The sequence below is a fragment of the Stylophora pistillata genome, chromosome 10, assembly GCF_964205215.1.
Source record: "Stylophora pistillata chromosome 10, jaStyPist1.2, whole genome shotgun sequence".
Lineage (NCBI taxonomy): Eukaryota > Metazoa > Cnidaria > Anthozoa > Scleractinia > Pocilloporidae > Stylophora > Stylophora pistillata.
The window spans coordinates 7604042-7624019 of record NC_142528.1 but is presented as its reverse complement, the minus strand read 5'-3'; the positions used below and the strand labels follow the sequence as shown (position 1 = coordinate 7624019).

The following is a 19978-nucleotide window of genomic DNA, read 5'->3' as shown; positions in this document are numbered from 1 at the left end:
CGACGAACAGCTTCAGAACAGCGCAAATCCGCTAAAAAAACTAGGTTACAAAGCCCTTCAAAGATGGCGATTGTTTTTCCTGTGAGTATCAAGACTTCACCAAATTCGACTCATTTTTTTGCTTGCACAGGCGCTCGTTTCCCCAAAGAGGTCGATACCTGGGAAAACATCAAACACGGGATTTTGTCAGCTATTTCGGCCGAACTTAAATGGCTCTCTTTAGCTTGAAATATGTCTAAAATGGATAATCGATCATCGCAGAAGACGTTCAGACGTGAACAATTTGAAAACACTACCTTACATCGGCGTGGTGAGACATGGATAATGGTAAACACAGGCGGATTTAAAGTATCAGAGAGGCCATAAGTGGTCAAAAAAATGACCGTTCGGGGCCGTACTTTGGTACATCGGGGGATCGTAGGAATTCTTGTCAGTGTTGCTTATGTTGTTTTTTTAATTGTTTAGACGTGGACATTTTGACTATCCACTTTATCTCCAAACATAAAGCTGCATTTTATTTATTTCTCACATAAAGCTTTGTACGGCAACCATTTTTAAAGTCTGCAAATCTTTCACACTGCGCATACTCCGCCGCCATTTCGTATTCGATTTCTCCGCGGCATGTTTCGTATGCATGCCACGGTTGGTGTGATATCTTGATGATTTTACCGACCTAATAACGTGTAAATGTAAATGCAAATGTAAATACTGCTAATCATCTTTGGGTCGATGAGGTCGATTGAGCACGCGTCACTTATATGCTGTTGTGCAGCGTGTTTATTTTAAGCAATAAAAATTATGTGTACTCTCGAACGAAAGACCCTGCATCAGCGGAGTTTCTTTGTGAAGAGATAAATGAAGTAGTGGTGAAAAGTATATCAGAACACCATATTTTCTGATTTTATGAAACTGCTGGTTTCTTTCGCAGCCGTTCCCTTGAATGTCATGCAATGCTTCTCAAAGTGACATCCAAAGTTGGGTGTACGGGCATCCAGCGCTATTTCACTGACATTTCGACTTTCACTGTAGTGTTCTGTCTGAAAGAAAAAAATTCAAAACGCTCTGGTTTTTGAACGCGTACTCCTCAGAGAGCGTTTTAAGGCTAACGAAACTAGTTTGTAGCTACTCCATGATACTGAGTGTGTATTTACCTCATTGTAGACGAACTTTGCAACCAATATTTCTATTTTCGATTTCTTAAAGGTATGTACGTTTACAAGCAGTGCAGAATCCTGCTCTGTCTTGGCCATGTAGTTGATGGCATTTCAAAATTCTCGTTCCCAAACATAACTTGGACAACGTTAACGCAAAAATTGAAATCTCCCCTACTTGAAAAATATAAAAAATGTTCAGTGAACACCACGTTGTAGACAGCGAGCAAGTGAGTTATTGTTAATGCCATGCCATCCAACTCACAGAATTACGGACGTGCCATCTAGTGTTTCTGTTGCATCTTAAACCTTACACTTAGGATTTCTAGACACCATGGCACTATCTACTGAATTTGCTCCTTTGGACTAAATACATATGCCCATTAATTTTCCAATCAGCGGATAAGAAGTTTCATGATGCCAAGGTATCCAACTCACAGAGTCACGGGCGTGCCACCTATTGTTTCTGTTGCCGCTACAAACTTACACACAGGAGTTCTAGACCATGGCATTATTAATTGAATTTGCCCATTTGGATCAAAATACCATTTTTTTTTATTTTTCATGTACCACTCAATATTTAAATAAGCAGTTTAATATTAACAAGGTGTTCAACTCACAGAATCTCGGGTGTGCCACCTTGTGTTTATGTTGCATCTAAATACATGAGTTAGGAGTTCTAGACACAATGGCATTATCACTAAAGCTTGCAATCGATCTTTAAAAAGCTTCCTTCAACACCAGCTCAAGAAAACGCAAATTGAGTAGAACGAATTATTGATTTTTGTAACAATCTGGACGGAGTTATTGTAATCAGTGAAGCCTTCGATAGCACAATTAATTTCATGCGTGTCATTGCCTTATCCGTACTATTCACAGTAGTGCAAAACTTTCAGGACCAAAGATTTAAACTTGCATGGTGTTTTATTATTTTTTCACTATTGGCATGGTCGTATTCAATGACCCTGAAAATGTAAGTGGCTCATGTTACTTACTACTTTATGTTTAACACTTTGCTATCCTGTATATTCCTATAAATCTTACGCGAAGCTGAACGCACTCAAAACGTGAAATGGATTACCAGACACAATAACATTATTTAAACGAAAACATATATTTCAGCGCCGAATGAAAGTAAACAAGAGGTATAGGCGCCCCCATTGCACTCAAGAAACTAAAAGTAGCTGCAATAGCTGTGCTATTGTGATAGTAGTGCAAAGAGGTAAATTGCAGAACAGAAACATTGACGAGTTAGATGGTAAGGAATCCAAGCGCTGTGTGAAAGTCGATGCATACACAATATTCATTTACAGCACTGATGTCAGTTAATTGCCGGTTAGCGAAATAGGTAATGTGGCACTGCTGCACTTAAACTTAAGAGGTTTTTCTCTTTTAAAATCCCTGTTGATAGAAACTTAAGTCAGATGACCATAAACTCACTCGTTTTCTGTCACTGGCTCGACGACGATAGCCTCTCTTTGTAATCTCGGATAAAAGGATCATCGCGCCTCGTGATACAGCAGATTCTTTCGATGCTGCTTTCACAAGTTAGTTTTTTGTTTCCTAAGGAAATTACTCGACAGGAAAGAAACTCCAGAGCACTGACCAAGGGGAGCCTTTGCCGCACCTAGCTAGTGCAAAGGACTAAAAGGAGTAACTCAGTTTTCTCCTTCAGTTCTGCAAGGCTTGCAGAAAAGACTGCTGTAACGATAGGATTTTGAGTTATCGAGTTTTGATGCTATCGCTAAAAATATATAAAATTCAACGTGGAAACGGTGAGATCTTGCTAAGTTCAACAAAGCGTAAATGCTACCAGTTCCTATTCAGTCAACCATAAACAGTCATTATTACACGACTCGGGCAGTCAGAGGGCCAATAACTAAAATCAACCAATCAAAATGCTCTATTGCCGGTCCAATATTCTCCAAGTATCGGACCAGGCACTGTCCCGAATGGTCCCAAATGATACCGCACTTGTGTCCCTTTGAACTTCAGTCGTATAATAAGTCTCTTATTAACCAAGCTTGCTCGGGACCGTACTGGAAGAATATCGGCCCTCGGTCTTTTTTGTACGGACCTCGCTGCGCTTGGTCCGTACTGTCAAGACCTCGGGCCGATATTCTCTCAGTACGGGCCTCGCGCTTGGTTAATAAGATATATGTACTGTAATCAGTGTCAAACTGTAACCATCACCTGTCATGTCCTTTGGTGTAGTTGTTATCCACCAGAACATTTCGAAAGTAATTAATCTTGCAAAAGGCGAATTCCTCCCTACCCAATCGTTGTAGTAGATAAAGTGATCCTTTAGATAATTTCTAGGAGAAGAAACTCGGGTATTGGCCAAAATATGACATGAAACGTGGTAATAAATGCAACCGAACTGAGACAAAGGAATCAAAACTAGCTTTTTAATGTGTTTCGGATCAGTCATGCATGACAATCTCTTAAATACTAGGTTATGTAAACTAAAGATAGCTTAGGGATGTAGTTTTATCTCGGGTATCGGCCAAAATGCAACAAGAAAAGCGGTAGTAAGTGCAACTGAACTCATCGTGCACACCCGAGACAAAGGAATCAAAATTAGCTCTTTATTATGAAATTTAATAATAATAATAATAATATTAAAATTTATAGTGCGCAAATTCCATAAAATGTTCAAATGCGCATTACAAGATTAAAAATTACCATTAAAATAGGCTTACAATAATTTTAAGAAACAATTAAAAGTAAACTTAGAATGGCTAAAAAAGCTATAAAAATGCACTACGAAAAAGGTGAGTCTTAAGTTTAGCTTTAAAAATATTTACTGTTCCTGCGCTCCTAATATCCAGCGGTAGTTCGTTCCATAGTTTCGGAGCAGCACAGGTAAAGGAACGGTCCCCCAGTGTAGATTTCGATTTAAATGATGGATGGCTAAGTAAAAGCTTATCGCTGGAATTTCTTAAATTATATTTGGAGGGGGGTCTAAGGGAAATAAGAGAGGATAGATAAGAAGGGGCTGAAAAATTAAGAATCTTAAAAGTAATTAACAATATTTTAAACTCAATTCTATATCTAATTGGTAACCAGTGTAACTTAAAAATTAAGGGCGTAATATGACAAAATTTCTGTTCTTTAAGAATCAGTCTGGCACAAGCATTCTGTACTTGTTGCAGCTTATTCAACAAGCAGTCCGGTAGTCCATATAATAGGCCATTACAATAGTCCAGGCGGCTCGTTATGAATGCATGGACAAGAGTTTCAGTTGACTGCTGTGAAAGGTACTTTCTGATCCGACGAATATTATAAATGTAGTAAAATGAAGAGGCACAAATTTTCGTGATGTGTGTTGCCATGGAGAGCCTTGAATCAAACCAGGAACCAAGATTTCTCGCAATTGGCACGGGGTGTATGTCTGAGTCGCCCACACGTATACTGATATTGTCGAGCTTTCCCAGCTGTTGTGATGTGCCAATGATAAGGAATTCAGTCTTGTCGTCATTTAATTTAAGATCATTATTCAACATCCAAAGACGAATGTCTCTGATGCAGTCCTCCATACTCCTCACTACAGCAAGTTGTTCAGCTCTGTCGTTGGGACTAAATGAGATGTAAACTTGTGAGTCATCAGCGTAACAATGAATCGTGGGCAAATGATATTCAATGATCTCAAAAAGCTTGCTCGTATACAACGAAAACAATAACGGACCCAGACAGGAACCTTGAGGCACACCGCATTCTAATTTAAAAGGTTCCGATAGCGAATCGTTAATCATGATCCGTTGAGTTCTACCAGACAAATAGGACGTAAACCAGGAGAGGGCTTTCCCCTGTATACCAAATGATGACTCAAGTCGACGTAGCATGGTGTCGTGATCAACTGTGTCGAAGGCAGCACTTAAATCGAGCAGAATAAGCAGAGTAACACGTTGACTGTTCATGTTAAGGAGAATGTCATTCGTAACCTTAAGGAGTGCAGTTTCTGTGCTGTGGTTCTGTCGATAGGCGGATTGAAACACTGGGAACAGATTGTTGCCATTCAGATAATGCTGTAGCTGCTTGGCAACAACAGTCTCAACCAGCTTTGAGATAAATGCCAAATTACTCACGGGTCTGTAGTTCTTAAAAACAAGAGGTAATCCATCCTTCTTCAGCAGCGGCCGTACTAGAGCACTTTTCCAGATGCGTGGAAAATAACCAGAATCAAGCGAAAGATTTATTATTTTCGTGATCGGAGGTAGTAGCACATCGGCGAAGTCAGTAAGAAGCTTGGTTGGAATAGGATCAAGAAGACAAGATTTCTTTGATGAAGCTTTGATTAAATCAAACACCTCTGATTCGGACAGGAGAGTAAATTCTGAAAAACAGGAAGCAGTCACAGTACTGGCAGCGTCAATGGTGACAGGAAGGCGGCTCTGGTTTGCAATAGCAGACTTGATATCAGCAATTTTTTGAGCAAAGAATTTTCCAAAATCATTAGCCAACTGATAATCATTAGTCGACAGTGGGAGGCCAGGACCATTTGATAAATTCAGCAGGGACTTACTTGCTCTAAATAACCTTTTCTGGTCCGTGCTGTTCTCAGTTATGAAGTTTGTATAGTATGCACTACGAGCCTCGTTACTCAAAAACGTCACACGATTTCTCATTGCGCGATAGGATAGTAAATCGATGTGTGCTTTAGAAGCCCTCCATTTCCTTTCAGCTTTCCTCCGTTGACGTTTAGCCGATATAATTTCATGATTCATCCATGGAACACGAGTTCTAATAGTAACATTCTTTTGCTTAACAGGAGCGTGCCGATCCAGCAGGGAACGCAATGTGTTGTTGAATAAGGCGGCAAGCTCGTCAGGATCTTCAGTATCCGTTTGAAGAAGCTCGCTGTTACAGATTTCATCCGCAAAAGCAGACTTATCAATTGATCGCAGCTTCCTAAATGAGACACGCCCAACTTTGAGAGGTGGTCGAGGTGTTTTCAATTTGAAAAGTAACGCTAGATGATCCGAAAATAGAATGTCAGGCGATGGTCGACCGCTAATAAGGTTGTCTGACGTTCGAGTAATTACCAGATCTAGTGTATGACCAAGTTCATGCGTTGGTTCTGTCACATGTTGAGTTAAAGACATTGACTCCAATAAATCCAAAAAGCGACAAGCAGCTGAATCATTGTGATCATCAACATGGATGTTAAAATCGCCAGTTAAACACAGGACGTCGTTAGATAGGATAACAGATTCAAGGTACTCTGAAAATTCGTCAATAAAGCTGTTTACAGTCACAGGATGATTAACAGAGTACGGCGGTCGATAGATGATTGCCAGTCGAAAGCGTAGGGAGCCAGTGCAGACAAGGTATTCAGAAGATTCAAAGGAAATCCTTGAAACAGTTTCGAGCTTGGAAACATTGATGTTATCTCTGAACAAGAGGGCCGTACCTCCACCTCTACGATCACCCCTAGGGCAGTGTAACAGTTTATAGCCAGCAGGAGTTATCTCGTAGCACACAGCGGAGTCGTTGTCTGATAACCAAGTTTCAGTTATTGCAACTAGGTCAGCTTTGCATTCGTCGACATAATCAACAAACAGTGCAGATTTGTTTGAAATAGAACGAGCATTTAACGTGCACATGGTCAGCTGAGTGTTCGATGTACTCAAATGGAGATCAGATACGCGGTTTACCTGCACAACGTTGGAGCGGTGGCTATGATGATGGCTTCGATGTTTAACTGCTCGACGATTTGTTGTAAAAGACGTAATTGGTGGACCAGGGTTCGGGCTGATGTCGCCACTAGTTGTTAAGCGAAGACTCGTTAGGTTAAAGGAAGAAACAGAGTTCGGAGTATGAGATATCCGAGCAGTGAAGTAGCGATGTGATCTTGTTGAAGATGAAAATCCAAGATGGCGGAACAAACGCATCGACGACGAGCAACTTGCACGGTATAAATCCACTTCATTAGTGGTCTTTGTAACTCCAGAATCATCAAGGGCATAAGATGGACAGAAAATGAGCGTATTTAGATAAATTAAAGAGCGACTTAAACAACAGAACAGATATAGATAAGTGGCTATGGCGGAGCCGAGAAATTCGAATTAGTCATGACAATCTATTATGTAGACTAAAGATAGCTTAGGGATGTGGTTTTGCCTGCCCTAAAGCTTCTTTATTTACGATGTATTTATTTCATAGTATTGTTCAGACTTAAAAATCTTGTACAAGTGATCGAAGTTTTGCAATTGTGATTCTCAAATGAATGAGTAGGAGTATATAGCAAGATGATGGATGTAATTTTCTTCATTTTCACTCGACGACTATGCCATTGCTTATTATATATAGAACAGTTTAACAAATCTTACTCGTGTAGGTTATGTTAGAGTTGTCTAGATACACTTGGTTTTCTGTTGGCGTAAGTTTCCTTAAAATATCGTAAGGCTTTTTGCTAAGTTTCGCACTCCAAGTATATGGCACATAGACTGTATTTACCTTTTTCCTGAGCTCCATTGAATTATTGAAATTTTTTGGGTGGACAGATTTTCCTCCAGACTTTTTGCGATAATAAAAATCAGTCAAGAAGCAAGGACACTTTCTAAGAATGCAATCCATTAGACTGTTTCCAAAAAAAGCCGGAAAGATCATTCACACAGAAAAGATCAAGCTTTCAACAACCAATAGGGCACGGACACTTTTCAGGCTAAATTGCGTCAATTGACGAGTAAAGAAGTAAGAAATCTTGGTGCTGGGACTGTTAAACAAAATATTCTCTCAAGTGCTCCATATAGTACTAAATAACTCTTTATTTTCTATGAAGCTCCGATGTCAGCCGTTAATAAACATTTTACAACTGTATCCGTCTAGCTGTTTATTGACAAAAAAAAATACTCTTTATGGGACATAAGAATCTAACGACGATATCTTCCGAGATCGAATGTCAGAGGTCAGTTATACCAAAGTTGCCATTTGGGATTAGCCTGCCATTTATTTACAATTTTACTTTCTATCGATTTTCCAGCGTTGTAATAAAAAAACTCACGAAAATCTGAAGTCGCTGGGTGTGTGACTTCATATCGTTGGACTTAACTGATGTAATAAAATGTTCTTTAGCATGTATTCAAAAGATTACTAAACTCCATGATCCAGTTTTTTAGCATTGCCTTATTCAGGGCCCCATCGTGTTCATAGCCTAGTTTAAATGGATGGATAAACGCCAAGGTGGGGTTATATATCCTCCACAGGAATTCAGACTGTTTGTCCCCTACCCCGGGCATGTAAATCCCCGGGATATCCTCAAAATTGTCCTCCTTGTCAATTATTCGACAGATTGCAGGAACTGCAATTTCCAAGAACGTACGATACTTGTGGAAGATGTGAGACAGTGTTTTGAATTCATCCGCAAATTTTCGAGGAAGGTAAAATATGTCTGAGCGACCCCGAGGGCAAAGAAATGTCCAGTTCCTGTTCTGTTTGGAAAGATCAATCGACCCTTTGATGTTCCCTAACACGCCTCGGGAATGGCCGGTGCCATTAACTGATAGACTGCTCATCGTCGACAATGTTTCAGTTGTAGAGGAGTTGTATAGAACCCAGATCTCCTCGTATGCCTTCTGACAGGAGCTCTTTCCATAAATGGAATTCCACCAAGACCATTTTTCAGGCTGAGTATACTCTGATAGAATCGGTACTTTTGGCCCTTCCCAGATTTTGTTACGGTCCATTTCAATTAAATTCCAGTAGTTAAGTATTACGTCATCGCCGATGAGTAAATATCCCTCGTATGCCGGATATTTTTCCATGGCACGTGACATACACGCGTAGCCGAAGTATCCTCTGAAAATGTGACCAACCCACTCGACGTTGTGTTCTTTTGATTCTTTTGCTCCGCAAAACATGATCGTGGGAAATGCATTCTTGTAAAGACCTGAGAGTGTTGGGATACTTGAGTAGAAAGGAAAGTTGTACACAATTACAAGCACAATGTCTGAAAACGCATTTCGAAGGCAGGAAGATTTTACTTTATTGGGTACAGCTGGCAAAAGATCATAAATTTCTGTTTCATTGCGTACAGCTGATAAAAGATCATAAGTACTAGCTTCATTGCGCACCGCTGTTAGAGGATCGTAATTTAATTCTCTTGGAACAAGACAGTTACTAGAGTTGGGAACAAAGCCTGCAAATAACAAAAGATATAAGTGAGAAAGTGAAAGGAAGAAAGGGGCGTTTAGGGCGCCCCGTTCTTCATCGCTCAATTCCATTCCTTGTGAGTACGCTGTAAAAGAAGCCTGTTAACCTGCGAAGAGACCAGTCATTATTAACGCGGGGAGGGGGGGTTTGGAGAATTTTAGATGATCACATGGTTCTCAATTTCCGGGGGGAAGGGGGCTGGGGGATCATTCGTCTCCAGGAGAGTTTAAGAAAAGGGCTTATTGAAAATTGACTGCCAATTAACTACCAATAATAAAGGAGGAGGTTATAAGAGTATTGCAGAGCCTTAATGAGGGAATAGCTAATTGTTTATTTTGATACAACCTAAATCTTCCAAGTCCCCCCACCCCTTGGCGAAAAAAAATTATCGGTCCCTTAGGAATTTTTGATATCCCATAACTGAACTTTATTTCTTCCTTGCAAAAATCTCACCTATAGCTCATTCGATATCAGTCTGAGATATGCTCCGGAGCGACGCAGGAAAGTTAGGCATGGGCAGTTCTGAAGTCCCCACGCGCGGTCTCAAATATCTGTTGGTTTGGTTGACACCGAAAAAAACTGTATGTCTTATTTTAAGTCAAGAAGGCCTTATTGTGAAGGCTTCTTTGTTCTTAAGATGAGCCATACCCCTTTACCTTCGTTTAGCGTCGAATGCATTTCTGGTCGTTTTTTGGTCGGTGGGATTGCGAAAAAAAAAACTCCAAGCATTTAAAAGGAAACTATCTCACTTACCATAGATGATGCCATATATTAACGACATTGATAGAACAACAAACAGAGCCAGCCATCGACTTGACATCAAAATATTGCCGCAGAATATGTGATTCGACATGGCACACCTCCAGTTCGCACGTTTTAGAATGGCGAATAGCGTTAACAACTTGAGCAGTTTCACAATGGCTTTTTCCTGTTGATTGAGCAAACAATTCGATCACCGCACAATTCCTCCACTACTTCCAACAGCATCATCTTTAGCCTAAGAACGAAGGCTTGCATTCTGGTTTGGCTGTATAATTGATATTTGAAACTCTCTGGTTTGGGAAAAATTGAGACAATATGAGAAAATTTTCACATATGAATAAAAGAAGTACGTATTACGTATATAAACGATGAAACAAAGAAAGCTAAGTACACAATAGTTAATATATACAGGTGACAATAAGAGATAATAACAATGATATTTTAATATAAAAGTTATAAATACGTGGTTGGAAAAAGGAAAGCTGAAAAGAAAGTCTAAAATAGCTTTACTTAAAACTTTTGAAAAGTTTTATGTAAGTGACGCTATTTTAGACTGTCTTTTTTCCCTTTTTTTTCCTTTTCCCAACCATGTATTATATCTTTTATATATGAATATATCAATAAAGATTTAGAAATGCAAAAACTAGCAAAAACTAACGATAAAAACCGACGTTTCGGTGTCATCATGACGCCATTGTCAAGGAGAAATAAAAAATAAAGTTTGTGGCAAAGTGTAACACTAAATTAGCATAAATATGTTACGAGCTAATTAAACAAATACTTTTGCGCGAATTGAATCGCTTTGCACGTTCAGAGTGGGTTTTAAGTCTCTGATGAAAAGCATTTCGTTCACCAAACAATCGAACTTGTTACTACACTTTTTCAGAATGCTAAAACGTTTCAGTAGGTCTTTCGGGACTTCGCTTGTTGGTACGCAGCCCACACAGACACCCAAAGAACCAATATCCATTGTTCGTGTGGTCATACCTTTCAAAGATCAGTTATGGGATATCAAAAATTCCTAAGGGACCGATAATTTTTTTTCGCCAAGGGGTGGGGGGACTTGGAAGATTTAGGTTGTATCAAAATAAACAATTAGCTATTCCCTCATTAAGGCTCTGCAATACTCTTATAACCTCCTCCTTTATTATTGGTAGTTAATTGGCAGTCAATTAACTAAAGCATTTAAAAGGAAACTATCTCACTTACCATAGATGATGCCATATATTAACGAATTGAATCGCTTTGCACGTTCAGAGTGGGTTTTAAGTCTCTGATGAAAAGCATTTCGTTCACCAAACAATCGAACTTGTTACTACACTTTTTCAGAATGCTAAAACGTTTCAGTAGGTCTTTCGGGACTTCGCTTGTTGGTACGCAGCCCACACAGACACCCAAAGAACCAATATCCATTGTTCGTGTGGTCATACCTTTCAAAGATCAGGAATCAGCAAATTATGTTAAGAAAGAGCTCAAGAATCTTAGCATGAAGGTGCAGACAACTGTCCAGCCAGTATTTGTTAGCCGCAAAGTTGGCCAAGATCTTAAAGTACGAGAAATCAAGCCACAGATTGTCAACCAACAACGCGTCGTTTATCAATTTCAATGTGACCTGTGTGATGCGGGTTATGTGGGCTATACACGCGGACACTTACACACACGCGTGGATGGACATAAACGAAAGGCATCTTCAATATATAAACACTACCACGAACGGCACAGCGAAGTCCCGAAAGACCTACTGAAACGTTTTAGCATTCTGAAAAAGTGTAGTAACAAGTTCGATTGTTTGGTGAACGAAATGCTTTTCATCAGAGACTTAAAACCCACTCTGAACGTGCAAAGCGATTCAATTTGCGCAAAAGTATTTGTTTAATTAGCTCGTAACATATTTATGCTAATTTAGTGTTACACCTTGCCACAAACTTTATTTTTTATTTCTCCTTGACAATGGCGTCATGATGACATCGAAACGTCGGTTTTTATCGTTAGTTATATGAATATATATCATTGTTATTATCGCTTATTGTCACCTGTATGGATAACCTATTGTGTTATTAGCTTTGTTAAAAGACAAAATTGAAATCAAGGAAGAATTTTCATTAACTGTGTTTTTAGACTCACTTAGGTGTTAAGAAAAGGAATGGAAATATTATCTTACTTTAAGCTTTTCAATGCAAAAATTAAAATAAGAAGTTTGATTATTTCCCATTCATTTTGGCGGTCTCATCTAAAGTACAATTTTTTTAACCTTTTTCTTATTGTGGTTATGAATTTTGCACGGAAGGAGATGTTCAGTTTCTATGTGGTAGAATATTTCGCGGTAAGCTATGTTTTTAATCATGTCAATCTGCTAATTAAGGAAGGAATAAATCTCTCTGGTTAAAGTTAACCTCGTACAGGAATTCCTGGAAATTCCTACTTCTTATACTTTTGATTATTCTCAGACCCGTTTTTTGGATCAAATTTTATGTCAAATTCACGATAACGAATATTTCTTGAATTTCAATTTAACACCTTCAACACCTTTTTCCTTAAGGTGACCCTAAGTGTAAACAGCTGATGCCTTTTCATCTTCCTCATTGAATTTTTAATTAGATAATCTGCTATAAGACCATTTCTGGGGGCGGTGCTCGTGAACGCCCCTTCTTCTCAGAATATTCTGCTTATTCTGTTGTTATGTAAAAGTCTTCTAAGGCTATTTTCTTTTAAGATATCTTTTCAAAAGTGATTCTGATCCTGCCAATAGGTTAACTATAATTTTTATATCATCAATCTTGTTTCTGATCTGGCCGATCTTAACCATAAAAGTATGAAATTGAAGGTAGAAAATGATTGTGTAATTGCGTAAACAACTCGAAGGCTCATACTTAGTGTGCAGGAACTGTTGTACATAACTTAACATGATTTGCTGGTTGAGATAGAACGAGACGATGCAAGGAGATTGACAGCCTAATAGAATCACCTTTAGCGTCGCTTTTATAAGCTGGTGCACAACATTTTCATTGAGAATAGAATTGAATTGAATTGAGTAGAGTTGAGAGCTTAACTGGTCCCAAAAAAAAGAAAGTTGTATTCAAAGCCAAGAAATAAAGGAATATCAGCTGAGTGTTAGAAAAAGCATCTAACAGCTTTCTTTGTTTCAAAATTTTTAAAGGAAAAGAAATTTGTTGTGGGGATCACAATAATTCCGTAAAAGAAAAGCTTTCCAAGAACCCCTTCAGGGTCGAGAGATATTGGCGCTTACACGTCTAATATTATTAGAGATTTATCTACTTCATTGAAAAAGATTCTAACATTACTCAGTTAAACTCAACCGAGACCTGATAATCTGGATATGGATATGGGGCGCCAGAAAAAGAATACTTCCCCACTCTAGAAGGCTGGTCATCTCATAGAATATTCTTTATTGACTTTCCGTTTAGATTTAGCGAAAGGGTCAAGTAAATTATGGCTTAGGCTCGTGGCCAATAAACGCGCGCTCTAATTGGCTTAGATTTTGAGCAGAACATTATATTACCACCCCTTATTATCCAATGGTGCTTCGTAGAGTACAATAACAGGCGAGACGACAACAAATATCACGCGATATTTGTACTCCAGAAATATCCGCGAATTCGCCCGCAAAGAAATAAAAATTTGGCGTGTTGGATAATAAATCTCTTATTAGACGTTTTATTGTGTAGCATCGCTGAGTATTTTTACTCATTGTTTGTATTTTGACTCGCCTTACGGGCTCGTCAAAATACGGCACAACTAAGTCTCGTAAAAATACTGAGCGATACTACACAATAAAATGTCTAATAAGATATATGTATTGCCCACGTGCCGACTTTCGGGTTAGGATTGTGTTGTAATAGTCTTGTTGGAGTAATCTGTATTTACTTTGTAACCATCTGTTTGTAAGTGATCGAGAACCACTTTGGATAGTATTTGTTACGTGTTTCAGAGAAATTGCCGTTCAAATGAAATGAAATCGATGTTCAGTATTTGAATCTGTTCATGGCTGAAAGGGCCTCACTCAAGCAGATCAAGTATATTTATATTATCTCTCAAGCTTTTTTATACGTAATCGCCAAAGTATGATGCCCTATTTTAAGACAGCAATATGTGCGGAGTGTTGACAAGGGCTAAGAACACTTTGCTGAAGCATTTTTAAGAAGAAAATTACAATTATTATAGTTGTTTTGTTAAGATAACAGTTTTCAGAAGAAATCCAAGATGGCGTCCATTTTTACATGTTTCGAATTGACTGCGTTTGCTTTCTTTTAAGTGCCCATGACACGAAATTGTTTTTTGCGCTTTTAGTTAGCTTATCGTATGTACAAACCAATTTCAATAAAAGAAAAATGTCCACGAAAAAAAAAAAAAAAAAAAAAAAAAAATCAAAAGTCGGCTCTTTCGGACGCTAAAGTGCTCTTATTTAGTCTTTAAATAGTCCAGTAGACTGGTGACGAATTAGCGAGGGATTTTTTGAAATTTATTATTGCCTAATTATTTCTCTAGATATATGCATGATATAATGATAGGTGGCTTAATTTTAAAGGAATCTTGCACTCTGTTTTAAGCCTGCCTCAGATTGAGCGATTGACTGATTCAATTATCTTTGTATTTATAAAAATCTGAAATTTGATTAAGTAAAAAAAAAAAACTATTCCCTGTAAGTCATACAAGACGCCTTGAAATCTACAATGACGTGAGCTCACGCGATACTAAAGCAGGAAGGTTTGCACAATTATATGTGAAACGTGAAAGGGCAATCTGACGTTTGCCGTTTCACGTAAACGTGATGCGTAATCTCTCTATTATTCCTTCGCACTAAGTGCGACGAAGGCTCCGCTTGGTCAGTGCTCTAGAGTTTCGTTGCTGTAGAGTAATTCCCTTAGCAGCCGAAAAGCTAACTTTAGAAAGCAGCATCGAAAGAATCTGTATAACGATGCGCGATGATCTCTCGCCGAGAAGTCATCGGGCAGTTTTACTACAAGTTACTCATTTTATCCGAGATTGCAAAGACAGAGGCTATCGTAGTCGAGCCGGTCAAATGGAAAAACGAGTGGGTTTATAGTCATCTGATTCAAGTTTATCTCAAATAGGGATTTTTAAAAAACTTCTTAAAAAAAATTATAAAAAAGCAAAAAAATCCAACAATGAAAATCACTGGGCCGCCTATCGTACTTTGAACAATTCTTTGAAAAAGAAATGCAACTCAGCCAAACGGAGACATCTTGAGGCATTCGCAGATAAATTGCAGGTAGAGAATAATTCCAAGCCTTTTTGGAACTACATGCGTTCAATAAGAACGCATGTAGTTCCAATTTAATTGAATTTAATGTAGTTCAATTTAATTGAACTTAAACGCACAGTAGGCGGTAAATACAAAGATATTTTGTCAAACTTGTACAAAACCTTGGTTCGTCCAATTTTGGAATACGCCTGCCCGGTGTGGTCACCACACCTCATCAAAGACATCGATGAAATTGAGAAGATACAAAGAAGAGCCTCGCGAATTGCCTTAGGCCAAAGAAGACAAGAGATGGCTTATACGGAGAGGTGTAAAATTCTTAAATGGAACTCTTTAGTACAAAGGAGAGTTTTCCTTTCCTTAGTGGAATGTTATAAAACTGTATTCAATCTAAATGGATTGAATTTCAGCGACTATTTTGAACTTTGTAAAAACACTAAATCGAGATCTAACCACCCATATAAACTACAACTCAAACTCGCAAAACTGAACTGTTACAAAATTTCTTTCTTTGTCAGAATTATCAAACCTTGGAATAATCTTCCTATTAATTTATTTAATTTTTGTGACAAAACCTATTGTTCCTAAAAGATGGAAGTGTAGAAATTATTGGGGATCAGGAGATTGCATAACATATGAACGCATATTTTGCATCAGTATTTACACAAGAACAAAAGTCTCTTCCGGAATTTGATCATGTTCTCAATGAAAAGTTGTGCAATGTATTATGTACACCTAGTGAAGTGGAAAAACATCTGAGAAACCTAAACATACACAAATCCCCAGGTCCTGATAAATTATCGCCTCGTATCCTAAAAGAATGTGCACTGGAACTATCTACGTCACTTTGTAACTTATTTAACATGTCGTTCCAATCCGGCTCACTACCCAACGACTGGAAAATTGCACACGTTATTCCAATTTATAAAAAGGGACCAAAATATAAAAAAGGAAAACTATCGCCAGGTCTTGTTAACATCTATCATCAGTAAAACGGCGGAGAAGATTGTGAAATCGAGAGTTGTCTCATTTTGGACGGAACACCAACTACTGAACCCAAGCCAATTTGGATACCTGGAAGGCCGATCGACAGTGTCACAACTCTTAAGCTGTTATAATGACTGGTGCTTAACAAGAAATTCGTCTAAAGTGTCTGATGTAATATTTCTGGACCTGTCAAAAGCGTTCGACAGTGTCCCTCATGAGCCCCTACTTTTAAAACTCAATCCGGCTCATAGGGATACGGGATAGACGAGCAGCTGCACCTGTGGTTCAAGAACTTCTTAACCAATCGAAAACAAAGAGTTATGGTACGTGGATCGTACTCGGATTGGTCACCAGTTACATCTGGTGTCCCTCAAGGCTCAGTACTGGTACCGGTTATGTTCCTTATTTATGTGAACGAAATACCTGGCATCATCACGTCTACTGCCAAATTATTTGCCGACGATACCAAAATCTACCGACAGATAAATAATATCGATGATTCTATTGCTTTACAGATAGATCTGACCACCCTCGACCTATGGGCAGATCGTTGGCAGATGAAATTTAATTCTACCAAATGTGAAGTCATGAGAATTACACATAACAGAGACAAAAAGTCCACACGGTACAATATATCGAGTACAGTGTTGAGGAATGTATCTAATTACAAAGATCTTGGAGTTATTATGACTAGTGATCTGAAATGGTCAAAACATGTTGAACAAATAGTTCACAAAGCAAATAAGGTTCTTGGCTTACTTAAACGCACAGTAGGCGGTAAAAACAAAGATATTTTGTCAAACTTGTACAAAACCTTGGTTCGTCCAATCTTGGAATACGCCTGCCCGGTGTGGTCACCACACCTCATCAAAGACATCGATGAAATTGAGAAGATACAAAGAAGAGCCTCGCGAATTGCCTTAGGCCAAAGAAGACAAGAGATGGCTTATACGGAGAGGTGTAAAATTCTTAAATGGAACTCTTTAGTACAAAGGAGAGTTTTCCTTTCCTTAGTGGAATGTTATAAAACTGTATTCAATCTAAATGGATTGAATTTCAGCGACTATTTTGAACTTTGTAAAAACACTAAATCGAGATCTAACCACCCATATAAACTACAACTCAAACTCGCAAAACTGAACTGTTACAAAATTTCTTTCTTTGTCAGAATTATCAAACCTTGGAATAATCTTCCTATTAATTTATTTAATTTTTGTGACAGCCCTAACGTTCGTGAGTTTAAATCAAAATTGAAGAAACATATGAATATTTATTGAATCGTCATTTTATAATTGATATTTAGCTGTTTCTTATTTGACTTTTTTATATTTTTATTAACTAGTTCTGTAAGATTTTTTACATAAATAGGAGACCCTTGATATAGGGCCAACCTCTGGGTTTCCTTTTTTTTTAATAATTATGTATTTGCATATTGTTCTGAAATAAAGTATTGTTAAGCTCAAGTGCAGATTTCCACATGACCAGGTTTCGCATTGTTTCGTTCGACGACAGGATGTCGGTCAACTCAGGAAAGCACTTGACCATTATCACAAATGATGTATTTCTTTGGTTTTAATACGATGGAAATTACAATCGGTAGGAGTTTAATGCGATAAGAAAAGTGCAAGTGTAGGTATGTGAAAAGACAAGGAGTATGAGTACATTTGGAGCACTTGAAATAAACAACAATAAAGAGCTCACCATTCTTCGCTTGCGAAACGTCGGACGAAAAGAAAAAAAAGTGGAACAATCTGGTGTAGGAACAGGCCCCTTAGTAAGTAATCATTTTTAGCTTGATTTATTGCCCATCTTCCTCTGATTTGACGAGTGGTATGTGTTCATAACAGCCGTCTTCGAAGCCGGGACGGAGAATAAGGCCGATGTCTTTAGAGAGTAAAATCTCTTCGATGTCGAAGATCGAAACGCGTCCATTTTGGCCGTACAGCTACATTCTTTGGAAAGTAATATATATAATATCTTGTGTATGTGTATCATTCTTGTAGCCAACATCATTAGTTACGCCGTGGCCGCTCTGGCCACGCAATACGTTCTTCCCCTCTTCTTGAATTCTCCTTTCTCCACCATATTCGTGTATTCGCAGTTTTCTACATCACGGCGATGTAACATGATCGTTTTGGCCGCGCGCTAAATTAGGCACTTTTGGGCCGCCAAATCGTACTTTCAAAGCGTAAAAAACGATTAAGTAGAACTCGCCAGGCGCTAAGATCGATTATTGCAAATCTAAATACTGCTATCAAACACAAAACGCCAAAACATTTTTCGTGTCGTGGGCACTTTAAGAGAATCGCAACACAAACAAGAACACATTGGTACGGTGTCTATCCTCTCTTCTAACTCGAAGCACAAGTCAAACTGAGTTTATAGGGAAACAATCTACTTGCATAGAACAACGTGCGCGTAAAGATGCGATGTCGTTTGACTAATGAACCAAAGGCACCTTTTTTGGTTTACTGGGACACCATTATACCAGTGTTAACCAACTCTATTATCGTTTAAAACGTTACAGAAAAATGTTTTCAGGGGATTAAACCTACTAAAGGTGAAAAAAATACGATAAATATATGATTAACTATGCGAAAACACTAGCATTTCCACAGATGGTAAATGAACGCGAAATGATATACACCGTTAGGCACTTACCTTACCAAGTACGCTTTAAATGAAGTCACATTTGCTGCCACAGGAAAACCTGCCTTTCTACTGATTACTCTAGTTAAATGATGTTCCCACCAAAATTTTGAAACGCAGTATAAAATAAATGCATAGAATAATCTTACCTGCAAGAGATAAGCTGCGATTTAACACGTCGAAATTTTTTCTTTGAAGAAATATCACTTCTCTTGCATGTGAACATATCATAAGAATGGACGACCAATAGGAAATATCTTAATCCATGATCTGATATACTACAGGCTAAGTACAAAAGTGACCGTTGTGTTCCAGATATTTTTGACAGCTTCAAGATCCCCTAAGCTAGCTTTTGTCAGAAAACGGTCTCGATGATTGATTATCTTTAAGAGAAAACTAAGAAAACGAGGCCCTTCAAAACACTTCCTTTCCGGTAGTTCCGAATTCAGCGCTTCGACTACGTTTGCAAAAAGTCAACTGATATGGCCCTAGCCAGCTTGATTTAGATTATTTCAGAAGTAGAGTGCCTGAGTGATCTTTCTGCTAGTAATTTCTAAACATAACATTTTTTTAACTTAATGAACACCGGTGATAAAATTTCAAGTTCGAGTCATCAGTTTGTACAAAGGACTATTTCAGACAAGTTTAATTTCAGGTAAGATTGTTCCTTGCAGTTTGCTGCTATTTTTTAGAGACTTTGAATTTGGTCTATAATGTGGAATATCGACAGTGCTGAATCTTACGCACTTCATTTCTTGGAGCTTCGTAAGTTGGAGGCGATGAAGTGAGAAGCGGCGACACATTCAGAATAATGAAGATACGCAGGTTTTGTTTTTTGCATTCCTTATTAGGTAAGATGTGGAATGACACACATCAGTTTACAGATGTTGAAAATTATATTCACCGTTTTGATCAGGAAAGTCTAAAAGAGGACTGTTGTCGGTTACAACGAATAAAGCTCTCTTTCAGCCATAAAGATTTATAGTATAGAACGTTCTGGAAAACAAAGCTAAATTTCTGACGAAGCGTGACA

At 38.3% G+C, this 19978-nt stretch overlaps 2 protein-coding genes across 4 annotated transcripts; both read right to left on the bottom strand.

Moving 5' to 3' along the window:
• Positions 1 to 5096: 5096 nt before the first annotated feature.
• Positions 5097 to 7045, bottom strand: LOC148721643 (uncharacterized). Its single transcript, XM_088736944.1, has 2 exons — positions 5236 to 7045; positions 5097 to 5125 (listed from the first exon to the last, which is right to left on the bottom strand). The coding sequence occupies exons 1-2, from the start codon at positions 7043 to 7045 to the stop codon at positions 5097 to 5099; spliced, it is 1839 nt and encodes a 612-aa protein (XP_088593070.1).
• Positions 7046 to 7903: 858 nt separating this feature from the next.
• Positions 7904 to 19176, bottom strand: LOC111333542 (uncharacterized). Of its 3 annotated transcripts, none has more exons than XM_022939138.2 (3): positions 19095 to 19176; positions 10059 to 10357; positions 7904 to 9291 (listed from the first exon to the last, which is right to left on the bottom strand). In XM_022939138.2, exons 2-3 carry the CDS (start codon positions 10156 to 10158, stop codon positions 8225 to 8227), a joined length of 1167 nt encoding a protein of 388 aa, XP_022794873.1. In that variant the 5' UTR covers positions 10159 to 10357; positions 19095 to 19176; the 3' UTR covers positions 7904 to 8224. The 3 variants fall into 3 exon arrangements, with proteins under 3 accessions (XP_022794873.1, XP_088591648.1, XP_022794875.1); XM_088735522.1 differs by having other exon boundaries at positions 10059 to 10233; positions 19095 to 19112; XM_022939140.2 differs by lacking the exon at positions 19095 to 19176 and adding an exon at positions 18958 to 19073.
• Positions 19177 to 19978: the final 802 nt, after the last annotated feature.

Bases quoted from the DNA above. Each gene is read 5' to 3' on its own strand.
- LOC148721643 (XM_088736944.1), bottom strand. From the start codon at position 7,045: ATGCGTTTGTTCCGCCATCTTGGATTTTCATCTTCAACAAGATCACAT. The intron at 5,126-5,235 runs GTAATTTGGCAT...GCCTATCGACAG, and splicing joins TAAGAACTACAGACCCGTGA to AACCACAGCACAGAAACTGC.
- LOC111333542 (XM_022939138.2), bottom strand. From the start codon at position 10,158: ATGTCGAATCACATATTCTGCGGCAATATTTTGATGTCAAGTCGATGG. The intron at 9,292-10,058 runs GTAAGTGAGATA...TGTTATTTGCAG, and splicing joins AATATATGGCATCATCTATG to GCTTTGTTCCCAACTCTAGT.